Source organism: Mustela lutreola, chromosome 10 (genome assembly GCF_030435805.1).
Source record: "Mustela lutreola isolate mMusLut2 chromosome 10, mMusLut2.pri, whole genome shotgun sequence".
Taxonomy (NCBI): domain Eukaryota; kingdom Metazoa; phylum Chordata; class Mammalia; order Carnivora; family Mustelidae; genus Mustela; species Mustela lutreola.
Window position 1 is genome coordinate 23,464,135 of NC_081299.1, and position 20,870 is coordinate 23,485,004.

The 20,870-nt window shown below is 52.7% G+C and overlaps 1 protein-coding gene across 1 annotated transcript; it reads right to left on the reverse strand.

The window, feature by feature from the left end:
• Positions 1–1,260: 1,260 nt before the first annotated feature.
• On the reverse strand, positions 1,261–19,095 carry PEF1 (penta-EF-hand domain containing 1). The gene is made up of 5 exons (XM_059135970.1): positions 18,941–19,095; positions 9,465–9,780; positions 4,587–4,742; positions 3,958–4,101; positions 1,261–2,297 (listed from the first exon to the last, which is right to left on the reverse strand). The coding sequence occupies exons 1-5, from the start codon at positions 18,962–18,964 to the stop codon at positions 2,068–2,070; spliced, it is 870 nt and encodes a 289-aa protein (XP_058991953.1). The 5' UTR covers positions 18,965–19,095; the 3' UTR covers positions 1,261–2,067.
• Between the last annotated feature and the right edge of the window lie 1,775 nt (positions 19,096–20,870).

The following is a 20,870-nucleotide window of genomic DNA, read 5'->3' on the forward strand; positions in this document are numbered from 1 at the left end:
CTAAGGAGCCCGGGCTGAGAATGAGGCTGAGACTGTGATTGGTGCCATTCTAGAGACATTGCTGTCGACACCTGGCTCGGTGGGAGCGAAGGACAGAAGCGTCCTGTAATGGCTTCATTCTACTCTATTCCGCTGGCTGAATCCAGTCCAACGGTGGGCTCAAGGCCTCCACTTGGGGAGGTTCAGATGAACTGGAGAAGATTCAGAGGACGAGGATGCCAAGGTGAGCGATGCTCAGGGAAGAGTTGCGGAAGCACCAGGGGCCAGCCAGCCCAGGGAAGGGAGTTCCCAGGGGAACAGGGCAGTTCTCAATGTCTAGAGGTGGGGCTGGGAGGAAGGGGAGAGAGAGCTTCTGGGTGGCCCAAGAGGGAAAACCCTAGTCCAGGGGTGGTTTTCAAGGTGGCAGGATTTTGAACCTCATCAGGAAGTGTTTGCTGGTCAGAGGAAGCCTGCTTCCTGGAAGGGCACTGAGCTGTCTGTCCCTGGAGGCTGGTAGGCAGAGGCAGACCTGACCAAGGGGCAACAGAGAGGATTCTAGCCCCGGGTGGAGTTTGGCCTCCGGAACTGGGTTCCACCTGGGTTGGTGCCAGCATTCTAGCATGTTGGCAGCCCAGGGGACAAAAGGGCTGAGCTGGCTGAGCCCGACATACCTGCAGGGCCTCACTGAGCTGCTTCCACCCACCACCTGCTGGGCCCAGAGCTTTCTTCTCTTCATCCCCAAGAGGAAAAGAATTAGCACACAGTGCCCATAATCAGGTCCCCGCCCCCAACAAACCAGAATGTCTGGTGTCTTGGCTTTTGATTGAAATTCTGTCAGATCACTGTAGACATTTGGTGTAGACTGATTATCACACTGATCTCAAGACCCAGCAGCTAGCAAGGACAGATGTCTGTGCTTAATAAAAATGGGGGAAAGTTATGACTTAATAAATGCAGTTTGTCTGGAAGATCAAACTAGGGCTTGAGATAATAAAAAAAGGCCATGCTGTGAAGTCTGGGGTGGTGCCTGTGGCCCAGAGCGCAGTCCTAGAACAGCGACAGTCCTAGAATGGTGACAAAACACACGAACCGGGCCAACCCCTGCACTGGAGCTCCACCCTGGTAAATGGGACCGGCCCCACGTGAGCCATGTCCCCATGAGACGCCCCTTCCCACACCGTGTGGCGTGCAGTGTGCACTTCGATGTTCGCCGAATGGATGCGCATGCCCAAATTCCACAGACGAGCCCACAGCTCGGAAGGTGGGATGGACGCGTAGGACTACAGAGTTTTGTCCTTTTATTGAAGCTTACAGTTTCACTGGACTTTTGGCCCCGAAAGAAGAAAAAAAAACAACAAAACCACAAATAAAAAAAGAGCATTGGCGTTGGGAGGAGGCAACTGGGACTGAAGCCAAGCAGACAATGGCAGGCAAGGGAGGGTCCAAGCTGCAGAGGGGGAGCCTGGCCGAGGACGCCCAGAGAGCAAACTGTCGGAGCTCCCTGAGCAGGGACGGCACCCAGGCAGCTAGAAGTCAACACGCGCGGATTTGGGACGTGGGGCTGGTGGAACCCAAGCCACTTGGTGCCGTGGACAAACCTCCCTCCTGCTTGGTTAACTTCCACTTTGGAGAAACTGAGCTCATTAGACAAGACGGTGTAGGTGAGGGGGCTCAGGTGCTAATGGCAAGAGGCTAATGAACACTTACCACTGGTGTCAGGGCGCAGAAGGATCAGCCAGAGGCTGGAGCTCAGCTGACTGGGCACTACTCACTCCACTGACATCTCCTGCTCCTGGCACAAGGCTGGGCCATTTAAATGCTTAGGGCTCAGGACATTAAATGCTCAGGACATTCAACTTCAGTCCTCTCTTAGGTCAGGCCACTACCTGTGTGGCCTCTGCCCAGGTCCCCACGATTTGGTGACAGGGACACGGGACTCCAGGCCCTCTTCGGAAACAGTGCTGCATCAGGAAAGGGAGAATCTTTTTCTAGGAGGGGCAGGAAAAGAGGAGAGGCCCACACGCCTCTCCCACTCTCAGGAGCCAGGAAAGGTCCCTGGTCCACTCTGCTCTCCCCAGATGGGCCAGCTTAGAGCATCCGAGAAGCTGTCATGGTGACAAAGTCCTCAAAGCTGAGCCGAATGTTGCCCTGCACGGCTGTGTCCTTCTCCCGGAAGGCCTCGGTCAGCACCTGCAGCTGGGTGCACACCTGGATGAAGCGGTCTAGCTGCATGGCGGGGCTGGCGGAGCGCGGGCAGTAGCGGGTGACCAGGAGCTGGGTGAACTGGGGGCTCAGGTTGTAACCCATCTGGGACAGAGCTGCGGAGGAGGGGCACAGGGAGCAGACACAAAACCCCACCGTGAGCACGGCTGTCAACCAGCGCTGGGGAGCCCAGCAGTGCAAGGGACTTTGAAGAGATGAAAACCAAAATGGAGAGAGGAAAGACATCCCTACGGCCTGTCTGAGATAGCGGGAGCCCAAAAGGGACTCTCTCTGGATGCTCTCCTTGGCTGGAAAGCCCCAATCCCGTTCTCCAAATCTCCATTACTCTCTGTTCAATCTGGCCCAGAGGGTCCCAGAATGACATGGAGCTAGCCATGCTCCTCTGGGACTCATCTGCGTTACAGAAGGAACCCTGAGCCGCCAGGACCCCATAGCCCAGGGCGGACATCAGAGGCAGTGTGGCACAGAGGGAGACAGGCAAAGGCCTTCTCTGGAGTTAAGACAGCCCCTGGGCAAATTACTTAACCTTGCTAATCCTGTCTTATCCTCTCTAAAGTGGGGCTAAAATCACCTTGTAGGTCCTAGTAAGGACTGAGGGCGGGGATCCTGCAAAGCACTTGGCACAGTGCCTGACACATAGTAAGCCCTCAGTGGAATTCGTTAAAAATAATAAAATCACCATCTCCCCAGGCAGGGCTGCTGGGTGGTTCCAAGGTCATGGCCTACGTGCTACCCTGTCCCCAACCTGGGAGGCTTCCTTTCTTCCTCTCCACATATCTACTAGCCCAGGCTAAAAGCTCCCCTTTTGCTATGTGGCCCTTAGGAAAGTTGCCTAAACTCTGCCTCGGTTTGCTCATCTGCAAAAGGGCAAAAAGAAGAGCGCCCTCACATAAGGGTGGGGAATAACAGACACTAGCTGTCACCCAGGGAGCGTGAGTGACGTTAACCCTGCTTATTACAGTGCCTGGCCCACAGCAAGCAGTCAATAAACACATATCTTGTTGTGACAGTATCACCCTTACCAACATCCATGACAGGACCAGGCAAAAGAGACAGGATCAGTGCAGGTCATGTCCTTGCCCTTCATCCAGGGTGCAGAGCCGGTGAGCCCACCCCCACCCATAGAGCTCCTTCATCTACTGAAATCCGTGCCCGGGCCCAAGGGCCCGGTTCTCTGGGGAGCCCTTTCTCCCTCCCAGGTGGCAAAGGTCCCTGTCAGATTCTTATCAGCACACTGACCACCCATCTTCTAAAGTCAGACTCGGTCCGAACCGGACCTGGAGCTATGGCCTCAGGTCATTAGAGCTACTGTCACTTTTAGCGTGGTCTGGGTCCCAGAGTTGGGAAGGAAACTGCTTTAGAGCAGAGATGGCCACAAAAACACCTTTCTGAGCCCCATACATGGCTATTTCCATTTAGCATGTTGGCTACCAGAAAGGAAGGAGCCACACCAGCCACCGGTCCTGGTCTCCAGGTGCCCTGGGCTGCCGAGTCCCCAGCATTAGCCAGGAGTGCCGTCCCGAGGGGAGTCTAGCCCCTTCCTGGAACTGGGTGCTCCCTGGCCCTGGATCTTGGCTCGGTGTCACAGCCAGACCACAGACGGGATGGGGAGCACACCTGTGCCGAGAGCAGCATTTTACCGTGACGACGGGCATCTGGCAGTCAGAGGCTAGAGAACAGCGGCTCCCCCGGCACAGGGACTGAGCGGAAACTCGGGGCTCTGCCTCTGCACCGAGCCCCTCCCACGGCCCTCACCTTGCTGCAGCTCCGTGTAGCTAATGGAGCCGGAGTGGTCCCGGTCGTACTGCTGGAAGAGGTTCTTCCACTGTTGGATGAACTTCCACAAGGCTGAGAAACCATAGACGTCGATGCGGCCTGACTTCGTTTTGTCAAACATATCTTGGGTGGGGAGGGAACGGAGGGAAGAAAAGCTTCAGGACGGAAGGCCCAGAGTCCTCGGGCAGCACCCAGGCCAGAGCAAGAGACTCCAGAGAATCACAGGCCTGAGGCCCAGATGCCTGTACCTTAGACATACTCTCACCAAATGTGGACCAGCCCCTGCCCCTGGCCACCCTCAGCCCTAGCCCTTCCAGAACCGCATTTTCCGTGCCCAGCCGGCCACCGACCCCCTTGGTGCCATCTGCAGGGAGTCCCATTCTGCAGAATGGAAAACTGAACCTGGGGCTCAAAAAGTCTAGAACTTGAGGACAAATCTAAGGGAAAGAGCTCTCAGTCTAGAGGATCTCACCTTGAATCCAACTTCCTGCCAGAAGTCTTTCCTGGCTAAAAGATTTCTCCCCTGAATGGCTGCCCACCTGCCATCAGGAGTCAGGTGGCTCTGCCCCACTCGAGCCCACAGCCCCCAGGGAAGAGCTAGGACTCACTGATCATCATGAGGCATGTCTCGTCATTGAAAGAGGACCAGTTAGAGTTGACCAGAGCCTGCTTCAGCTCCTTGATGGAGATGTAGCCACTGTGATCGGAGTCCACTGACTGGAACCAGGAGTAAGCCTCAGGATCCACATTTGGAGGAACGCCACCTGTGAGCAGGGGTACAAACCAGAGAAGTCAGAAGCGGGTCTCAGAGCCAGTCCAAGGACGTGCTGGGAAGGGCCAGCCTTGGTGCCTCCCTGGGGGCAGGCGTTCCTTACCCACAAAGCCTCACAAGGCCACCTACCCCACCTTCCATCAAGCCAACAGCCTTATCCTGATGGAAGACTCAGAGTAGAGTCTCTGAGCATAGACTCAAGGAGTATCTGTAGTGGGCTTCTGCTCTGTGAATCTGCTGGGCTTTTCCTACAGTGTTCCAGTCATTCCTCTCTTTGATCTTAAGTTTCTAGGAAACAGGGACTTTCCAGCTGAATAAGAATGCTCTGAAAAGAAGGATTCTCTCTTCTCCATAGACTGGGAATCCAAAAGTGTTTGCGGAGCAATTGACATGCAAAGCCGAGAAACAGGTATTTTGAGAGTCACAATAGCAGGCGGCTCTCTGGTGTGAGAACCAGGTCTGATTCATGTCTGATTTTCCTGACGCGGCGACAGTGGACACATTCCATCAGGAGTCACCAGAGTGTATTACGGCCATGGAACTCTGCCTCTTCTCCTTCCCCATCAGCTCCCACGCATGATCCCCATCCCCAAACCTCCCTGGAGACATCTCTGAAACTCCTCGCCCCCACGCACCCAGAGAGTTGCCTAGTTCCATATCCCCTCTCCGTTCCTATGCACCGGCCCTGGTTTAAACACCTCCCACATGGATTGCTAGAACAGACCAAAAGGCCTAACCAAATCATCCTTATAGCTACTCTCCGCCACTCTTCACTTGTTATCAAGGAATCTCTAAAATCCAACTCGGTTCTAACCTGTTTCCCCTGGCCTCAACTCAAAACTCTATCAAGGCTCCATTGCCTACAAAACAGTCCAGCAGCCTTATTCTGGCATTCCAGTGTGGTCCACTCCTGCCTACCTCTCCCACTCTGTCCGCCTCACGGCTCTGTTCTAGCCCAGATGAAGCATCAGACTCGCTCTTAGCCATCCCTCCTTATTCCCACCAGAGGCTGTACTCACTGTTCCCTGCCATGGACCCCTTCTCCCTCATCTCTCTGCATCATTTCCTGTCCCCCTGCAAGACCCAAATAAAACGCCATTCCTTCCATAGGGTCTTCCCTGTCCATCTCTGGAAAGGCTTCCTTCCCTTCTCCGTTGTACTCCTCTCTTAGGGCCCTGATCACCCGTGTGCATGTTTTCTTCCACCCTCTTCCAGGTTGGAGTTGGAGTAAGCTGTAGGCAAGCTCCCAGCCTAAAACTCATCTCTCAGTGCCCAAGGGCTAGCATGGAGCCAGACCTAGACAGGGAAGGTTCTGCATTCATGCCAGAGCTGGCCTCGTGGTTTAAGTAGCAGCTCCCCCATTTGTGGCTGTGGCTTATTTAAACTGTTTCAGGTTTTTTTTTTTTTTTTTTTTAAAGATTTTATTTATTTATTTGACAGAGAGAGATCACAAGTAGGCAGAGAGGCAGGCAGAGAGAGAGGAGGAAGCAGGCTCCCTGCCAAGCAGAGAGCCTGATGTGGGACTCGATCCCAGGATCCTAAGATCATGACCTGAGCCGAAGGCAGAGGCTTAACCCACTAAGCCACCCAGGCACCCTCTGTTTCAGTTTTCTTATCTGTAAAGTGAGGACAGGAGCATCTACTTCACAAGATTACTATGAAGTCAGCATCTGTTACAATCTAAGTTCTATCTAACTGCTGATTACTGGTGCTGCTGAGGTTCAAACAGCGTTGCGTGTCTGTAAGCAGGTAAAGGAAAGGATCATTCGTATGGAAAGCCATGCAGGGTGAAGGGGTGGGAGATAACAGTGGGGAGGCACACAGGCCCTCGTGTTGGAAAGCAGACTGAGTGAACTGGCCACCAAAAGTGATCCTTCCCACAAGGCAGCATCAGGGGCAGCCACAGGCCAGAGTGGCACGCAGAAACCATCGCCTAGTCCCAGAGGTGAGGCCCAGAGAAAAAGGTTTGCTTGACTGAAGGCCTAGGTGACCTCCGTGGATAGGAAACCTGGGCAGGTCCCATAGCGCCTTCCTGAAACAGCAGCTGAGCCACAGAGAGCAAGGGCTGTGGCCCCAGGTGAAAGTGTCTCTGGGACATGTGGTCCAGGCGGTCTGCAAAGAAGAGCCCAGGCTCTGAAGGCAAAGAGCTCTGAGCCTCACCAGCTTGTGGGACTTTAGACAAATGGTGAGTTTTCGGAGTACTGATCGCCCCATTCCGAAAACAGACCGATGTCCCAGGGCCGTGTGATGAGTAACTGAGGCAAAAGCAAAATAAAGCTGCGGCAAAGGGTCTGCCAACCTGTGCGGGCATGTCTTCCCAAAGGAGGGGCTGACTGAACGGAGGGGAAGAGAGCTGTGATGGGGAGAAGGAAAGCAGGTGGCAGGGGCGGAACGTGTTCAGAGGAACTCTGGCGGGACTCAGGTGGACAGCGGGGACAGTCCCCAGCAGGTGTGGAGGCTGGAGAGGCCCGGTGGGTCTTGAGCACCTGGGGGAACGTCCCTGAGAGCCGTGGGGCACCTTTGATGGGCAAATCTGTCTTGCAGAGCAGTGGCGCGGGCACTCTAGCTCCTGGATTCATCCGGTGGGGCTGAGGCAGGGCCTCCCAGTGACTCGCGTGCAGGAGAGCTCCAGGGAGACACGAGCCGCACGGGAGAGGAGGCAACGGCGGCCACGTGAGTGGAAGCTGCAGACGGGGAGCAGCTCAGAGTCGGAGGCACATCTCTCCACTTTCTGCAGCCCCGGAGATGATCTCAGGCCTCGGGCCCTAAAGGAATGAGCCTCACAAAGCGGGGCTCCTTGACCTGCAGTGACCTCACATGGGCTCACAGACACAATTTTAGAAGGTGGAGGAACTCCCCCACGAAGCTGCTGAGCTGAAAGCAAACAGCCAGAAGCTCGGGGCTCTGACAAGATAAATGCCACTGGCTCTGTTTGGAACCCCCAGTATGTGAGCTCTCCCTCAAGGCCACCTGCCTGGGAAGGTGCAGGAAAGTGTGGCAGCTTCCCTGAGGGGCCACTCCCAGGAGGCCTTGCAGATGCACCAGACGCTTCCTGGCTGCATGCTGCTGGCTTCGTCTCCTGGGAATAAGCATTCTACGAAGGGGCCGATGAAAGAGTCCGGGCAGATGGAGCAGTCTAGGTGCTCACCTTCCCTGACCCCCTGCCTGAGGTCACACAGTCATGTTCAGGGCACCTGAAGGCCCCACCAGGATTCCCTGCCCCACTGACCCTCCAAGCCCCCAACCTCCACCTGTACAATACCTCCCTTCCAGCACCTCTGCTCTTTACCCTCCCTGCATCCCATCATTCTCCTGCCTCAGTATCTCTCAGGCGTGACACCCTCACCACAAGTGCTATCACATTACGTGCGGCATACGTCTTTGCTGAGAACGTCCCAGAATGAGTTAGCTCACAGAATACTGAGTATTAAGCCCTTCCCACTCTACCCAGCATTTACCTGCACCTTCTCATCAAACCCTTATTAATAAACTTGTCAGGTAGTGGCACTCCCCCATTTTACAGATGTGTACATGTGAGGCATAAAGAGATGAGTCATGGGTGCCTGGGTGGCTCAGTCATTGGGCGTCTGCCAATCCCAGAGTCCAGGGATCAAGTCCCATGTCGAGCTCCCTGCCCAGCGGGAAGCCTGCTTCTCCCTCTCCCACTTCTCCTGCTTGTGTTCCCTCTCTCGCTGGGTCTCTCTCTGTCAAATAAATAAATAAAAATCTTTAAAAAAAAAATTATCGGGTGCCTGGGTAGCTTAGTGGGTTAAGCCTCTGCCTTCAGCTCAGGTCATGATCTCAGGGTCCTGGGATCGAGTCCCACCTCGGGAATCTCTGCTCGGCAGAGAGCCTGCTTACCCCTCTCTCTCTTCCTGCCTCTCTGCCTACTTGTGATCTCTTTCTGTCAAATAAATAAGTAAAAATCTTTTTTAAAAAATTATCATTTAAAAAAAAAAAAAAAAGAGGTGAAGTCATTCAGTCAGGTCAGCACGTGGCCTGATCTCAAAGGCCTAAGCTTTCAACAACTCTACCACCTTCCTTTTCTATATATAGCGGCCAGTCTTCTCACACAGACATGGGTTTTCCCCACGGTCCACTGCTGCCGGTTGTTTGCTGATCCCCTGTAAGGGCACAGCGCATCCTCTCCACTGCCCAGTGGCCTGCAGAGCCCCTGCAGGACAGCACTGTCCCCTCCCATCTGACTGACGTCAGGCTTAACCAGGGATTCTGGTTCGTTCTGGCCACGAGAACGAACAGAAGTGGAAGAGATGTAAAGTACTTCGATGCAGAAGCGTTTCAGAGGCACCGGGCATTCCTGCTAGCCGCCCCGACCTGTCTTGCCACAGGAACAGCCTATCTCAACTAAGGGCTGCTCCCTCTGCCCGGATCTGGAAGGAAAAGACACGTGGCACGGAACTTCAGCAGCCAGATCCACAGCTGCGGACATGTAAGCAAGAGTAAGGAAGTGCAAGCAAGCAATGGAAATAAACGTTTGTTGTCATAAGCCCAAGTGACTGTGGAGTTGCTGTCCCCGCAGCAAAGCCAACTCATGGACTTCATGCTCTGCTGATGCAAGCAGGAGCTGCAGGCAAGATGCTAGGGTGCCAGAGACCAAGCTGCCAGCATACCCACAGGAAGGGCAAGGATGGGCCCTGGAGAACTCAGAATAAGGTCAGAGATCTTGGACCTGGAGTCCAAGATCCCTACTTACCTGGAGGAGGTCCCTGTCCGTAAGGCCCAGGATGCTGGCCCCCGTAGGAATTCGGAGGCGGCTGACCATAGGGGCCCCCTGGGGCTGCTCCACCATACAGTCCTCCTGGAGTTCCAGAGGGGGGTCCCCCAGGGTTGGGGTGTCCGTAGGGTCCTCCACCAGCTGGCGGTCCATAAGGCCCTCCGGGGGCAGGACTTCCTCCATAACCGCCACCAGCGGGTACCCCACTGCCATATTGCCCTCCACCATGCGGGGGTCCAGGGTAGTAGCTGCCTGGAGGGGCTCCGGGCGCTTGTCCTCCAGCTCCTGGGCAGCCCTGCAAGAGCAAACCATCAATCAAAACAGTAAGGCCGGAAACCAGCCACAGCATGACCCTGTACTGTCAAGAAACCCGGCCCCTGTCAGTCTTTCCCAGAGGCAGGGCTGGAATTGTGCCCTATTTGCTCATATGGACAACCTGAGGCTTCTAGAGAAGAGAAAACCTACCCAAGATCACACCACCAATGACATGTGGAGTCAGGGCTAGAATCCCGCTCTCCTGGCTCCCCACCATCACACCAAGGGGCTCCGTGATGGCTTGGGATCGTGTCTGGTTGGCCACGTTCTCCCCTGCCCCCAGTGTTGACTGTAGGCTCAGTAATTACTGAACAAACGAGGAGGCAAAGGAATCCAAATCCCACCCCCACCCCCGGTGCCACCCCCATGGCTCCCTGAGGACTGACAGCGCAAACATGGTCCCCCCACCCGCTGCTCTTCAACCCTGAGCAACATGTCCCGGGCATGGGCTGCAGCACGTCTTCCTCAGCTGAGAATAGCTCGAGATACGAGAGCATGTCCCCTTCTCCCTGGTGACTCTGGGACAGGCTGGGGAGACCCTGCTCCTCAGGCACTGGAGGGAGCAGAATCAGTAAGAGTCAAAGAAAACCAGTCTGAATTCAGGTTCTGCCATTTACTCACCGGACTGACTTCCCCTCCCTAAGCCTCAACATCCTTTGTTCTAAACGGGAATCAACAGTGCCTACCTCCCAGGCTGGTATGTGAATGAAAAGAGACCAGGTGCGCGAAGCGCTCTGACACAGGAGGAAACCCCAGTCCAGAAAAACTGCACCCAGACTGCGTGGAGGGGCTGGGGCCGGGACCCAGGCCATCTGTCCCTTAGCGCAGACGAGGGGGCATTCCCTCTTTCATCCAAATCCCCACACCACAAGCCAGGGATCCCCAAACTCAGTGTTCAGCTGTAACCACCTACATGGCAGAGCGCAGCCCCAACACAGCTGTGGACAGGCTGGGCGCAGGGGTCCGGGGAGCAGCTGGGCCCAGCTCTGAGGGGAGTTACCATCTAGACACGCTGGAGATAAACCTAGAAGGCACACTAGTGGCCTAGCCGCGGAGAGCCTGGACTTGCTCTTTTTATCGTGTTTGCTAGCTTCTGGGACACTCTCCCTCGAGGCTGAGGCCAAACTCACACTTCATCTGAAGGAGGTCTGCTGGCTCAAGGTAGGGGGCTTCTGGGGCAGGGGAAGCAGGAAGCAGGCCCTTCCACCTTCCCCACTCAGCACGCTGGGAGCTCTGAGGCTTTGGAAACTGCAGAGCTGGCGGCAAGACTTCTTTCTCTACAGCGAAGTCACACACCAATCCTGACTCAGAACTCCACTTGCCAGCGGAGCTCTCGCTCCGGGTCCCAGGCTTCCTCTCTCCAAGCCTGCTCCTTCACAGGTAAAACACGATCCTCTCTCCCTTACTGGCCGCTCTGCTGATTACAAGACATAAATGCAGCAGAATTTTGTCAGTCTAACTTTTAGCTAAAGACTCTTTTGATAAAACAAAAATTTAAAAACTGATGAAAGAAAGTGGCTTTGGCTGAAGCACGGTGGGGGTGCCAGAGCCCCGGCCAGGCAGGCCCCCTCCTCTGTTAGATCCCGAGGGAGCTCTGCAGATGCCTCATAGTGACTCAAAAAGAGAGTCTGAAAACCACTGATATAAGAAAACAAGTCCTTACAACAGTGCCTGGCATAGAGCAAATGATCTAGAAATCTTGGCTACTGTTACATTACTCATCACCCGCAAAGCCCTAGGCCAGGTAAATTCCTGGGGAGGGGGTGTATAAAGGTGAGAGCTGGCGGGAAGGGGCTCCCAGTTAACAGCAGAGGTGCGGAAATGCTCTTCATAACATCTAACAAAACAGCACAAGGAACCAGGTGTTTCAAGTGCATGTACAAGCCGTGAACCAGAAAGGAGAGAGGGTGAAGTCGAGAGCGTTTCCAGAAGCAAGCAGCGTTTGAGCCGGGATGAAAAGAACGAAAAAGATTCCGAGGGTGCTGGAGCAGTGTGATGGGAGGGGTGCGTGGAAGGTGGGGGTCTAACCCCTTCAGTTTCCCGATGGCGAAACTAAAAAGAAGGAAAGGGACCTGTTCAAAGCCCACGGAACTGGAGGCAGAGATGGAGCCGGACCACCTCCCACCACACCGGGGCTGGTAACTCCCCTGGCCTAGGGCACCTGAGGCCCAGGCCTTCCGCCTGGGAAGTCCCCCGCCACCCCAACAAAGCAGGTGCTGCCAGGCAGGTCCTCTGACCCTCCCAGTATCACATGCCAGGGGCCTGCTGGGTCTGGCACCATCTGGCGACTAAACCCTCTGCTCTCTGCCCTGGGTCAGAGCCCTCACCTTTAGCGAGTACTTTGACAAACACGCAGATGCTACCGCAGAACCTGCCGACAGTCCTCAAACAGAAAATAGGAAGCTATTAGTAGGCGGCTTTTCAGATGAAGAAACTGAGGTACGCAAGCACAACGACTTCATCCAGCGAACACTTACAGAGTATATCATACTAGGCCTGGGGTGTCAAACTAAATAGGACCCCGAGGGTCCCACTGGTGATTCGAGTACAGTTTGATCGGTGCCATCAGAAAAGTCCACTTCAATGCTATCAAGGAGGTGCAGACAGAGGAATTTGTTCCGTTTGCTGAATGATGGCTGAGGAATCCAATGAAGCAATGCGTGAAGTGAGTCAAGGAAAGCTTCCTGGAGGAGGCAGGAGTGATACTGGAGCTGGCCTTGAAGGATGCTGAGACATTCCCCAAAGCAGGAAAGGACATTCCAGACAGGAGGGAAAAGACGGGCACAGGCCTGGGAGTGAGCCCAGAGGGGTGGGGGGTATGGCTGGAAAGCAGGGCGGGGGCAAGGACGCAAGGTGAACGGAGAGAGGCAGGCTCTTCACACTCTCCTTGGCCAGGCTCCCCTCCTGCTGCGTTTCAGTGAGCGGGTGAGTTTCTGGTGTCTTAACGAACTTTCTGTCTATCTGTGTCTCCTCCACGCTACAGTGGGCGCCCCAAGGCCAGACACTGGGCCTCATTCATCAGGGTACCCAGGGTCCAGCACAGTGCCTGGCACCTGCAAGCCTCCATAAATATTTGAGCAGATGAATCCCGCTCTGAAGAGTTTGGGCTTTATGCCTGAGGAAACAGAGCGCCATAGAAAGGTTTCCAACAGAGGAGGAACGTGATCAGAGCCTTGTTTAGAGAATTAACCCCGCAGTGGGGTGGGGGATGAGCTCGCGGGGGAGGCAGCAGCCCAGGTGTTAGGCAGGCAGGGCTTGAACCAGACAGCGGACTTAGACATGGAGAGAACAGGATGGATTCTGAAGCTATTTCAGAGATAGGCTAGACATGACTTGACGACTAATTCGATTAGGGAGGAGATGGCGGGGGAAGGAAAAGAAGTGCTGAGGATGACTCAGGTTATCCAGAGTGTACAGATGAAGCGGAGCCACTGACTGAGGCAGAACCCAGGCCAGGGAGAAAGTCTGGGGATGATGGTTCCCAGGGTCACGGAGTGGTCAGTGAAGGTCTGAACCAGACATGAAAACCGGAGTCCCTGACTCCCTGTTCTTTTATGCTACTCCATGCTGCCAATCCTTTTGAGACTTTTTCCAAGAGCATTTCATATTGATCAACACAAGATTGTGAAAGAAAAAAAGAGAGAAAGAAAGAGAAAGAGAGAGAGAGAGAGTTCAGCAATCACGATTTCTGAAACATCACAGAAAACTATCCGTGGGACTCTTTCGGCCCCCAAGATTTTATTTTTAAGCAATCTCCACACCCAATGTGGGTCTCAAACTCAATCCTGTGATCAGGAATTGCAAGCTTGGCACATGCTGCCAACAGAGCCCGCCAGGCGCTCCTCCCTGGGTCTTTACTGATCGCTCATAAACTACATTTGCTCTACTGGGGTCAGGGAGGGGCAATTAACATTTTCCGGAAGCTCTGCCAGGTGCTTCCGGTTCAGCGGCTCCCACTGATGCTGTCTTGTTAGGGAAGTGCTATTACCCCCATGTCACAGATGAGAAAGTTAAGGCACAGTTTCCCAGGACGCCTGTGATGAATGACGCAGCTAGAATGGGTGAGCTGAGATTCAAAACAGGGCCTCTACTCTACTACCCTCCCCTGTGTTCACTCAACCATGACCGAACAAGGACTGTCCTCAATGTAACTGTCAGACATGATGGATTTCTACAGTGGACAGGGCTGAAGGGGGAAGGGCTGGATTAGGCGATCTTTCAGAGGTTCTGAGCCCGGGAATCAGGGAGAAGCGGAGGAATCATACTCTTTTCTTTCCGCAGCACCTAGACCCGATCTGAGAGCCACAGGACTGTGAGAGATCTGAGAGCCTCCAGTCCAGCCACTCAGGAGAGGACGGAATCTCTGCAGCACCTTCTTGAATCTGCTTGCATGCCTGCAAGGGGTGGGGGACTCACCTCCTCCTCAATAACCCACTCAGGAAGTTCTCTATTTTCTTTGGGCGCAAGGGGTCTTCCTTCTGCCCCCAAGACCTTCGTGAGGTTCAGAGGTATCAAAGGTTGCCCTATGTGGAGCCCTGATGGGGAAGGGAATAGGCCATCTTGCAAAAAGAGGCCGGTCTCTGGAGCTGCCCCTCAAGTTTCGGGTGGAGGAGGCTAACACACATTTAAGGGGTTAAACAATCAAGAAGACAGGCGTGGTTTGGGCATTCACCAGCAAAGCCTCCTAAAATATTTAAAGGCCAGAAACCTGCAGCCAATAGACAGTGGGCCAAGAACTGCCCCAAGACTTCAATTACCGCCTGGATGCTGACATTCCGAAATCCTTCTGTCCAGCGTCATCTCTCCTGAGCTGCAGACCCACATATCCAACAACCTCCTGGACCTTCTCTCCAAATCTATTCCTACCTCTGTGTCCCCATGTCAGTGAGTGGTACCTCCCACCCAGTCCCCCAAACCTGAAGCCCTAGTGCTCTCCTGGGCACCTCCTCTTTCTTCCCCTCCATTACCCCAATCTCTCTCTCCAAGTTCTCTCAATCCTACCTCCTAAACGCTTTCAAATCCTTTTTCACCAGGCCCCCATACTCTCTAATCAAGGGTACTTCATCAGCTTTGAGACGGGTCTCCCTGTCTCCAGGGTCTCCTGCTTCAGTCCATTCTCACAGTGCCCCCACGGTACCAGCTCCAAAGCACAAATGAGACAAGCGTCTTCTACGGCTCCCTCATTAGTCAGGATGAAGTCCACACTCCCCCCAAAGGCATACAAAGTCCTTGAGGGTCTGGCCCTGGCTTACTGTTCTGGTGTCATTGCTTAGCCCTTTCCCCTTCTTCACTCCGTATTGATCTCCTGAAATCCCTCTAAAATACTGGGCTCCCATCTGCTGACCTTTGTGCGTGCTCTCCCCTCTACTTTCTTCACTCAGCTAATGCCTACTGGTGATTCAGCTTTTGGCTTATGTCACCTCCTTTAAGAAGGCTTCCTCCCCTGGGACGCCTGGGTGGCTCAGTTGGTTGAGCAGCTGCCTTCGGCTCAGGTCATGATCCCAGCGTCCTGGGATCGAGTCCCACATCTGGCTCCTTGCTCTGCGGGGAGCCTGCTTCTCCCTCTGACTCTGCCTGCCACTCTGTCTGCCTGTGCTTGCTCTCGCTCGCTCTCTCTCTCTGACAAATAAATAAATAAAATCTTTAAAAAAAAAAAAAAAAAAAAAAAAAAGAAGGCTTCCTCCCCCCCAGACTTAGTCAGGCGTCCCTCCTGTGCTGTCCTAGTGCCTTACACTTACTCCCATCTAGCATTTATCACAATGATTCCACGATTTGTCTATCTGTATCATTCTTTCCTTGGAGTATCTACTATATGTCCAACACCACGCCAAGCACCTTACATGGGTTATCTCCTTTAATCTTTACATAACTCTTATACTCTTATGACCCCACTTTAAAGAAGGGAAAACGGAGGCTTGGAATTTGGCAAGGAATTTCTGCAAGGAAGTGGCAGAGCAGGGACGTGCAGCCAAATCTCTCAGTCTTAGAGACCAAGCTCTCAATCACCGAAACCCATCCAGCTGGCTCTCCCACCCAGGACCAAAGGTTACTTGAGTTTCACTGCTCCAACCCTCAGTCCATGCTCAAGGACTCCAGGGCTGGAGGCAGTGGAAAATTCGAGTTTTGACTCCTAACAGTAGGTTGCAATCCTGCAGGACTATGTTCTGGGTAGAAAGGAGGGAGCACTAAGCCTTTGGATGCTTTGAAACAACCCAGCATTTCCTGGGAATACCCTGGACCAGGAGCTACACAAGTGGTCCGGGTATGTTGTGTGTTTGGGTGGGGGGGAATAAAAGCGTTTCTTCTTCTATTCTAGACACCTTTCTCTCCATGCTCCTTTCCAGTATTTCACTCTGAGCAGAAGCCCAGGCCATGTGGCCTAACAGCCATCAAAACAGCAAGGGCTGCCACTAGGCACTGGCACACACTTGGTATCAATAATGTGCCAAGCTCGCTGCAAGCTTTATCAGCTTGTCTTCATGTCAGCCCTATGAAGTATTACTCCTCCCTTTTTAAAGGTGAGGAAACTGAGGCTCGGAGCCCATAGATGGATTGTCCAAGGGCATGCAACTATTAAGTGCTAGAATTAGGATACTGTCCAGTATCCAACCTGGAAGTTCAAGCTCTTTTTTTTTTTTTTTTTTTTTTTTAAAGATTTATTTATTTATTTATTTGTCAGAGAGAGAGAGCGAGCGAGAGTGAGCACAGGCAGATAGAGTGGAAGGCAGAGTCAGAGGGAGAAGCAGGCTCCCCGTGGAGCAAGGAGCCCGATGCGGGACTCGATCCCAGGACGCTGGGATCATGACCTGAGTTGAAGGCAGCTGCTTAACCAACTGAGCCACCCAGGCGTCCCGGAAGTTCAAGCTCTTAATTTCTATGTCACTGCCTCTAAGATGCATACAAAATACCCCCAGAAGCTTACTATGATGTAGATTCCTGGACGCTTCCTGGGTATAAAATAGGTCTGAAGTGGAACCCAAAAATGTGTTTTTTTTTGTTTTTTTTAAAGATTTATTTATTTATTTGTGGGAGAGAGTGAGACAGGCAGGCGCAGAGGGAGAAGCAGAGAGAATCCCAAGCAGACTCTGGGCAGAGCGCAGAGCCCAACACAGGGCTCGGGCTCACAACCCTGAGATCATGACCTGATCCAAAACCAAGTCAGACGCTCAAATGACGAGGCCATCGGTGCCCCCAAAAGTGTGCTTTTAAAGCTCCTAGGTGATTCTGATACAGACCATCCAATGCACCATGGCAATGTTTTTCCAAACTGTGTTCCTCAAGAACACTAGTGTTACCAAAAAATGACCAGAAATTTTAGAAAAAGGTGGTGGGGATGGGAAGCAGTTCTGTGGCTAAGTAAGTTTAAGAAATACCACATATTCTATCCCTCTCTAGCAGATTTACAAGGCATGTTAACAAATTATGAATTCTGAGATGCCTCATGTTGAATGAACTTAGCCAGCTGTATTTCACAAAGTATTTTCCAAACTAACTTAACCACAGAATCCTCCTTGATTAGCAATACCTATTAACATTTCATAAGACCCAACAAATGCAATGGAGCTTCAGAAGCCCTGTTAGGCTGTACTTCCTTCTAACCTCAGCCCGTGCTAGCCTCTTTTTGTCTACTCTGCTGAGTATGCAATGAAAGGAGTTCTAAGTTCCAGTCCTAGCCTCACTCCCTCACTTGCTATACTGTGACCTTGGGCAAGCTGCTTAACCTCTTTGGGCTCCTTCCCCAGCTATAAATTGGGGATAATAATCTCTGCTAGCATGTTTATGGGGTCTTCCTCACTGAGATTAAAAAAGTCCAAATCCAAAAGCCACAAAGGGCTTCACTCCTCACGATTCTTATGGCATGTGACTATACTCTGTTGAGCACTTTCTAATATCCCATATAATTTTGCTTTCCAATTTTCCCTGCACGGGTTTTATCTCCTAAATTAGTACGATCTTGGGCAAATCAGGAGCCCTCCCTGGGCTTCAGTTTCTTAAAATAAAGGTACTATTTTGAGGTCCCTCCTGGCACTGACCTTCTAGGGAGTCTAGAAAAAAATCCAAATACTAAAATACTCTTACACTCTTAGAAGTACCAAATGCGGGCGCCTGGGTGGCTCAGTAGGTTAAAGCCTCTGCCTTCAGCTCAGGTCATGATCCCAGGGTCCTGGGATTGAGCCACGCATGAGGCTCTGCTCAGCAGGGAGCCTGCTTCCTCCTCTCTGCCTGTCTCTCTGCCTACTTGTGATCTCTGTCTCTCAAAAAAAAAAAAAAAAAAAAAAAAAAAAAGAAGGACCAAATGCTTTACAAGCATGACGTCATTACTATTCATGACAGCACTCTGAAATAGACCCTATTATTGGGCCCAGTTTTCAAGAGGGGTTGAAGCTTAGACTCACAATGGCAAAATACCCTGTTTAACGGCTCAGAACTATGGAAGTGATGAAGCCAAGGTGTGAACCTTCTTCTGACTCCAAGCTGAACTTAACCACTCTACCGATCTGTCATCCAACAAAGGATTCAGACCACAGAATCACCTTGCTGTGTTCTTGGCAGGATCAAAATGGGCTGGGGGTATTTGCTGACGGCTTCCGGGTTCTGCTGCCTGCCCGGAGACTTCGGGTTAAGTTCGTGTCTTCTCTGGATTTCACTTTTCTTATGAGTGAAACGGAGGTGTCAGACTAAGAAAACAAGGTCACTCGAGGAACCTGCGGAAACCACAGATTCTCCTGATGATTCGCATGCAGTATGTCAGGGGCGTATTTTTATCAGACGCCCCGAAAGATGCCGACGAAACCAGTGTTCTCAATGTTCTGTTGACTTCGGTGAGCCCGCCGGGAGTCCCCGCGGGAGTCCTGAGAAGGTGTGGGGTCCCGGCGGAGCCCAGCCTGATTACGTGGGGTTCAAGGTCCCCAAATCCCCGCCGGCGCGACGTCAGAGGGGGCGCGACGCGACCTCCCAGACCTGTAGTCTGCGTGACGTTTGACAGGCGCGACCGACCAGCCCTTTCGCTTTCTCTGCCGCCCGAGACCTCGCTGAAGGTGGAAGGGCTCGGAGAATGCCAGGAGAAAGCAAAGCGGGGCCCAGGCCTGGACTTGGCAAGGTCCCTACTTGAAATCGCCCGCCGCCCCCAACACACTCACCTGCCCGTAGGGGTAGCTGGCCATGGCGACGCGACGTCACACGTCGGCGAGGGGCGGGGCTTCCCAGTCCTGTGCCTGCCCCGCCTGGGCCTGGGGTGTGGGCTCGCTTATGATTGGATATGCACCGCTGTCAATCCTGGACGCATGGGTCGACGGAAGTGACGTTTAGGGCGGTGGTCGGGGCCTCAGGGAGAGACCCGAGGTGCCAAGGCTTGGGTGAAGGTTTCCGGAAATCTCCTTCGCTTACGGGCGGGGCTGTTCCTCCGTTTTCTGCCCAAGCGTAGGCCCCCAGGGCTGATCAGGCCCGGGTACTTAGTGAGAAGCTTGGGTCGGTTGCTGTAGCGGTGGCCATGTTTTAACCTGGCAAATGGGACGCCTGATAGTGGGTAGTTACAGTCGTCACTGTAAGTTTCCGCCTGCCGGAGGAGGGCCCAGCGGTTGCCGTGACAACCGGGCACCGATTTAGGCCTCCTGGACAGGAACGAGGGAAGGACGGAAGTACCTCGCTCTAATGTCGAGACGCCTGTTAGTAGCTTTAGAGTGAGATTCGTGGTCTTTCGAGAGGAAAATCCCAAACATCAGAGTGGGAGGAAAATTAGATCATCTGGGGTATCTTCTCATAAAACGAGGATACTGTGGTCCAGAGAGGCAGTGATTTGCCGTAATTCACAGTAGTTTGGGGGCAGAGATGGCCTAGAACTGGTGTCAATGGATGTCCAGTTCTCAGCAGGGAAGTCTTGATTAGTCCCCGAAGTAAGTCCAATTCTGGTTGCTGAGTGACCACATACAGTCATACACTTGCTCTTGGTTCAGGCTCTGCACTTGTTGCATGCTTATCTAATTTGTTAAGTTCTTCCTTTGGGGCATACATTGTATGTGGTTTTGCTGGTCCTATCCCCTGCACCTAGTACAGTACCTGGCCCTGTATTCAACAACAACAGCAACAACAATGAATAGTGTTATCCATTCCAGAACATCTATGTAACCACTTAACCAGGCACTTGCCAAAATCACTGTGTTCATCATGCTACTTGTCCATTGGACAGTGGTACAATGGCTCCTCTTCATCTGCCTCTACAAAAAAAAAAGGCCCAACCTCTTCATTCTGGCACTCCAGGCCCTTCACAATATGACTCAACTTCACACTGGCATTTGATAATGTTACTGTGCTATATTCCAGCCTACCTCATACAAGAGTTCTCTTTGGTATTTTCTCCAAAACTGATTTCTGTCTTTCATCTCAGAAAATTCATCCACTCTCTCAGGCAGAACCTAGGATTGTTCTAGTATGGCCCCTGTTTCTTCAAATATTTTCTCACCTCCATTTGCTCTTTTCTCCCTGTTTGCACTATCACCCTAGTCCAAGATTCCATCCTCTGTGGCCTGGATCATTGCAGTAGTCTCCTGATCAGTGTCCCTGCTTTCGCTCTTTCTTCCACACTCTATTCCTCATGGAGCAGCTGAAATACTTGTCTAAAATGTAAATTAGATCATGTCATTCCTAGGCTTGCTTTCCTTCTCATAACTCTTACAATAAAATCTAAACTCAGCCTTATGACCTTCAGGGCCCTATGTGACCAAGACTTGCATCTCCAGCCTCACTTCCTGTCCCTGCTGTCCCCTTCAGTTCACTCCGGCCATGCTGGCCTGGTCTCTACCCCTGGAACTGAACTCATTCTCACCTCCAGATTTTTGGATTAGCTCTTCCCTCTTCCTGGAATGCTCTTCCCTTGGCTCTTCACTGGCTGGCTCCTCTTTGCCATTCAGGTTTTGGTTCAAATATCACCTACTGGGCGGTGGTGGTGGGCGGCAGCATTCCTTGACACCACATCTAAAGCTCTCCCACATTCCAGTCATCTATCGTATTACAAAGTTTCATTTTTTCATAGTACTTGTCACTGCTTGAATTGCCCTCTTTAAAATTTGCATG